This window comes from Impatiens glandulifera, chromosome 1, assembly GCF_907164915.1.
Source record: "Impatiens glandulifera chromosome 1, dImpGla2.1, whole genome shotgun sequence".
NCBI lineage: Eukaryota > Viridiplantae > Streptophyta > Magnoliopsida > Ericales > Balsaminaceae > Impatiens > Impatiens glandulifera.
In genome coordinates, this window is record NC_061862.1 from 52,848,336 (window position 1) to 52,854,916 (window position 6,581).

Sequence of the window (6,581 nt, forward strand, 5' to 3'; positions counted from 1 at the left end):
ATACGGTCTGGTCCAGTCCGTTGGCACGACACGACACAGAACGACTCGGCACGGAAAACACGGAAAGCATGGCACGGCTCGGCATAGGAAGCACGACACGACTCGACACGACATGGGCCAACAAGCCGGTCTGGGCCGAGATATTTTACTGTTAGGCACGACACGAGCACGACACGATTAACAGGATGGTTTCCCAAAATAACATTTTTTGACGTTCATTTTTCCAAACTAACCTAATTTACTATTCAAACTCAATTTATTTATTTTTTTACATTTAAAATTTATTATATATAAAATAAATTATTTATATTTTGATATATATTTTAAATTATTATTTATATAAATTATATTATTTATATTTTGATATATATTTAAAATTATTATTTTTATAAATTTGATTATTTATATTTTGATATATATTTTAAATTATTATTTTTATAAATTTAATTATTTATATTTTAATATATAATTTAAATTTAATTATTTATATTTTAATATATATATATATATTTATCAATTATTATTTATATAGTGTAATAAATATTCCCTTTAGCATTTTAATAAATAATTGATAAATACTAATAAATTTAAAATATTTTAACATAACAATATAATATTCATAAAAATATTTTTAATTATCCATTATTTATTAAATATAATAACAAGATTACCATATTTTAACCATAGAAATATGACAATCTTGTTATTATATTTAATAAATAATTGATAAATTTAAAAACTAGTTTTTATGAATATTTAATTATTATATTGTTATGGTTAAAATATTTTAAATTTATTAGTATTTATCAATTATTTATTATTTAATATTTATTACATTATATAAATAATAATTGATATATATATATATATATATATATTAAAATATAAATAATCAAACTTATAAAATATAATTAAATTTAAATTATATATCAAAATATAAATAATCAAATTTATAAAAATAATAATTTAAAATATATATCAACATATAAATAATTTAGTTTATATAAATAATAATTTAAAATATATATCAAAATATAAATAATTTAATTTATATATAATGAATTTTAATGGTAAAAAAAAGAAATAAAAAAATAACTGAATTTGAATAGTAAAATAAGTTAGTTTAAGAATGAATGAACAAACTAGGTTAGTTTGGAAAAATGAACGTCAAATCAGGTTACTTTGAAAAACTATCCGATTAACATGAGACACGGCATGACACGACACGTATCACTGTTTGGCATGACAGGCTGGGCTGGGCTGGGCCGGGCCGGGCCGGGCCAGCCCAGCCCCGCCCAGCCCAGCCTAGCCCGATGCCGACCTCTACTTTTGATCTAATCTTAGATAATTTTAATTTTCACCTTGAGTTAACTTAGTCGGTTGTTCAAATATTAATTAATATTTTCCAAGTTTCAACCTATGATATTCAATAATGGCAGATTGTAAAAATCCTTTGTGATTGTAATGTTGAAGATATATCAAATGCTTCCCACATTCATGTATCCAATCTGTAACTTATTTTTCATCATTAATTTAAAAGAGATAATTTCCAAGATCTATTAAATTATCCAATCTTAGAATATTAGCCCCCTTTAACTAGCTAGCCAGGTTACATATGAGTGCAATTGAAGACAAATTTAACATATATGGGCCCATTCACGTGAAATGAAAAGACTTGTGGAATTAGTTGCATTGAGAGAGTGACATTTTAACTGTTTTAAATGAATTTTAGAAATTAGTGTTGTCATTATTGATTGATAATCTTCATTTAATTCAATTAAACCTGTTAACTTACGTAAGACATGGAGATTGGTCTTATTATGTTTCTAGAATTTTATATTGAATGTGATCAATACCAAATTTGATTTGATTTGAGTTAATAGCTTGAAATTTAAAATGTTGAATATTAAATTGAATAATGAATCTTATTCAATCCAAATTAATTTTGAACAATCTCTTGAAATTTGTGAATTTATTTATTTGTTTATTTCCGGGACTTCATTTTATTAACGACACCAACGATCAGATCAAATGAAGTAAAATAGAGAAGAAAATGTAAGAGACCAAAATTTTATTTTTTAACCATTTTAGTTAAGGAAAAGAAATGTAATCAAATGAGCTCATAAATTACCCATAAACACAAAAGCATGAGAACAAAAGTAAATATATATATTATTTTGGTTTGAACTCTTTTAGTAAATTTATAGGACGTAACATTATTTCGTCAAAAGTTATAAGAATACAACTTTTCTTGTGATCATCAAAATAGAATATTATCACAAGACTACGCGATATCTTTTCTTGAGTGTTCTAACCTTTTTCATTTCCATATTTTATGCTCACAAATTATCGTTCATAAAACATAAATCTCAACATTGCAATGGATGATTAATTCATCATAAATTGTACTATGTACTTATTAAACTTCTTATAAGCTCTTATTAAATTTCTTATAGGCTAATGCCATTTTCATATTAGATGATTATTTGAATCAATCTAATTAAATCTATTTTGAAACAACATTTGTCAGCTACATTTGTTTAAGGAAATCATACACTGAAATGGAATTGAGATTTAATTTCACATTCCTATAATTGAAAAATTAATCAAATTGATACCTACACATTTTTTGGCACCCTATTCTATTTGCATCCACTGAAATTACAATTTTAGTATTTATTTTCAAACATACCCTTTGAATTCTATCTAGTAATATATAGGGAGGTACTAATTATACACTAATCACTTCCATTATTTGATTTCCCTGCCTCATTTTTTTTTCTTCCAAATATTTAATTTTTAGAAATATTAGATGTTACTTTGAATTTTAAATTTTATGATTAGTTGGGAACTAGAATGTTTTATATTATATTTGATTTCCTTGACTCATTTATTTTTCATAGAGTTACTTTGCCTTTTAAATTTTATGAATTTGTTGCGAACTAGAATGTTTTATATATAGATTAAATAAGTATTTTTCTTCTATTTTTTTTTTGTTAAAAAATGTCGATAACAAGCGACATGTACACTAGGTGTATATACAAAATTTCATATGTTTTACCTGTTTAAACCTAAATGTAATTAGAAAAGATAAATATACATTTTGAAGAGTAATCTCCCTACTTTAAGTTGACATAAAGTTTTATTTGAAGTAGAATAAATTACATTGTTACACCCGAGAAAGGAGAAGATGGGTCAATTTATCGGATTTGAGTCTAATTAGGGTAAGTTAGATTTGTATTCGACGGGTTGTGTTCGAAATGTTTTGGCGTGGTTCCCGACCTTTGAATGCGATGATTTTTGTGCAGTTTGAATTTTATTGTAAGGAGGAATATTCCGATATTTTTGGTTACGACAAGGGTACTCAACTAACTATTTAACTAGTAGAATTCTAATGATGTTTTTGAAAGATTTTGTAACATTGATTAAGGAGATTTAATGTGATAAAATTGCATCTTGGAGCTCTTACATTAAAATAAGTATTTTTAAAATTCTCAAACAATATTAGATTTTGTAAATTGGAAAACCAATTAGAAAGAAAATTTAATAGAGTACGTAACAAATGCTATTTAAAATTTAAAAGCAATATAACCACATTTAAAATTTAACTTTGTGATAAACTTAGAATATATTTATAATTGTTTTGTATATATTATCTCTTTTCATTAAGTTAGTAAATTGAGACAATCCTTGGGAGACTTCCTGAGTTCAGCTTCAGCTTCTAACCCAACACATCATGCAACAATTCGAATCGATTTTAGCCAGAAGAATATTGCATGCATTTGTGGCCTGCCTAGAGATTTAAATCACTTCAGTATGGACTGACCATACGGGACAACAACTCCGAAAACATTCATTTTCAATCACATGAGTCGTCAAAACTGAATATGTTGAATCCTTCATAGAAAGTCCCCACAAGGAAAATTTGAGAAGGGTGACCCCATGCGAGACGAATCAGATCATTTTGAAGGTTGATAAAATATTTTTCCATAAGACTTTCTAACGAGAACATTTTGTTGGAAGAATGATGCATGAGTATAAAATAGAGGATCCAACTCTTCAAAATAATATTGTTTTTAGAACTTTTTATTGGAAGAATGATGCATGAGTATGTAATAGAGGATCCAACCAGCTCTCCAAAATAGGATTGTTTTGAGAACTTTTTGTTGGAAGAATGACGCATGAAGAAGATCCAACTCTTCAAAATATATAGAATTGTGATCGAGTAATTACACGAGAATTGGACAACAACGCCGACATCCATCAGATAAGGAAAATGAGGAAGGTTCTACACATGAATCATTATTTACATGTGTTACAAGCGATAACTACAAAATTCAAGCTCCAAAGATATTTAAACAAACATTTAACGACACCAACTATGACGGGAAATGAAACAAAGAACCATCAAGCACATGCTATCAAGAGTGTTAAGTTGAATGTCTTGATATCAAATCCACTAATATTGAGCTTTGAGCATTTTCATGGCACTCTTTCCATTGCTGATAATTTTCATTAATCATGATGTATTTTGATTTATTAATTTATTACAATTTATTTTTTCCACATTAGATGCAACTTTTGTGATTACTTTGAATTAATTTTTTGAAGAAAAATTACTTTGAATTAATAAAAAAATAACATCTTTTAAAAACTATCAATGTATGTTAGTCATCCATTTGAAAGGAAATTACTTTTCCATTGCTAACATAAATTATATTTCTGTGAGTACTCCATTCCAAAACTTCCTTTGACCATATAGACCCTAAAGAGGTAGTCAAGATATCGAATAGGGAACTTTCCAACTTTGAAACCAAGAATCCTGTTAAAATTTCATCAATCCTAGGTTTTTTAGAAGTTGATCATTAAATTATCAAATTAATTTCCATACCAACAAACCAAAAAGGATCAAAATCCTTATAAAGGTCCTTACATAATTGAGAGTAGCCAAGTATAATCAATATTAAAAATCTAATTAATTAGGCGTTGAGTGGGTAATATAGGGATCGGTTATGGGATTTTGGAAGGTGTGGCTAGAATCCTCTAAAGTGAAGAAGATATGAACTCTAATTCCAATTAGTAAACAATTGGTTGAAAAACAAATAACAAAAAACTCACCTTAAAGTATATATTGATGGGCATGACTTTAGCATATATATGTATGTATGTAGGCTTTGATGGGCGATAAATTCTATATAATAGAGCTAGAGAGAGAATAAACAAAAGCACTTGCGTTTGGGCCCATGTCATGTCGCTCTCAATAGACTCCAAGAAATGATCTTCATGTCTTTTCTCCCATATCGAACTACCTCAATTCTCTCTCTCCTCCTTCATCTTTCCTAGCTCTCCAATTCTCTCATGTCCATGACAAGTCAAAATCCAGCGCCGGAGTCATCCACCCCCGACCACCACCACAACTCGCCGCCGCCGCCGCCACCACCACCCAGCCGTTACGAGTCCCAAAAACGGCGTGACTGGAACACCTTCGGTCACTACCTCAAGAACCAACGTCCTCCAATCTCACTCTCCGACTTCAACTTCAACCACGTCCTCGAATTCCTCCGTTACCTTGATCAGTTCGGAAAAACTAAGGTTCACCTCCACGGCTGTGTCTTCTTCGGGCAGCCCGAACCGCCCGCATCTTGCACCTGTCCGCTCCGGCAGGCCTGGGGGAGCCTTGACGCGTTGATTGGCCGTCTCCGAGCAGCCTATGAGGAGAACGGAGGCTCACCCGGGTCGAACCCGTTTGGGGATGGGGCGATCCGGGTTCATCTGAGGGAGGTCAAACTTTGTCAAGCAAAAGCCAGGGGGATTCCTTACAAGAAGAAGAAGAAGAAGATGATCAAGTTGAAGTGAAACCCTAATTCAAATTGGGTTCATGAAGGAAAAGAAAACACGCATGCTTTTGAAGAATGGTAAATTATAATTAATTACTTAAATTTTCTATGAAATAAATATCTATGTTTTTTACTTTTATGCTCATGACTCAAAGATAATCGTTTAGAAATTTATTTGGTAGGTAGAATGTCTACATATATGTGGGACTATATAACTGCTATGAAGAGCTAGCCTAGCTTTATATATAGCATTTGACTAGCTTGCTAGATTAATGATCTAAAAAAGAAACCCTAACCTATTCTTGATGCCTCCTAAACCCTAATTTTCATATTTGTTAAAGCAAAAAGTAAAATTTATTCGTTGATTGAGAAACCCACTAATGGTAAAGGATCCATGGTCTATCTCTCTCCTGAAATTGAAAAAAATAATTATTAATGTTTATGAACTTCGATGGTTTCATTAAAAATAATACTTGTTTTGGATGGTGTCGGATTCAATATTTGTTGGTTACATAAGGAGAGCCTTTTTTTTTTGCATTGGCCCCTTTGGGATCCGGAATGATTTTGTGCCCCCTTATGTAGTTTTGACACTATTCATAATACCACGCTTTAAATTTACTAATTCAGCAATAATTATTATTGGGTCCAAATCAACAAGATTTAAAATTTTAAATGTTTTTTTAATAGAAAGTTCTATTGAATTTCATCTCATTGGAACACAATCAGCAGTGGAACAATTACTTG

General features: G+C 29.7%; 1 protein-coding gene across 1 annotated transcript; it reads left to right on the forward strand.

The window, feature by feature from the left end:
• Window positions 1-5,229: 5,229 nt before the first annotated feature.
• LOC124927966 (protein LIGHT-DEPENDENT SHORT HYPOCOTYLS 10-like) lies at window positions 5,230-5,856 on the forward strand. Its single transcript, XM_047468478.1, has one exon. The coding sequence runs from the start codon at window positions 5,359-5,361 to the stop codon at window positions 5,854-5,856; it is 498 nt and encodes a 165-aa protein (XP_047324434.1). The 5' UTR covers window positions 5,230-5,358.
• The last annotated feature ends 725 nt before the right edge of the window (window positions 5,857-6,581 follow it).

Coding starts and splice junctions, on each gene's coding strand:
- LOC124927966 (XM_047468478.1), top strand. CDS start 5,359: ATGTCCATGACAAGTCAAAATCCAGCGCCGGAGTCATCCACCCCCGAC.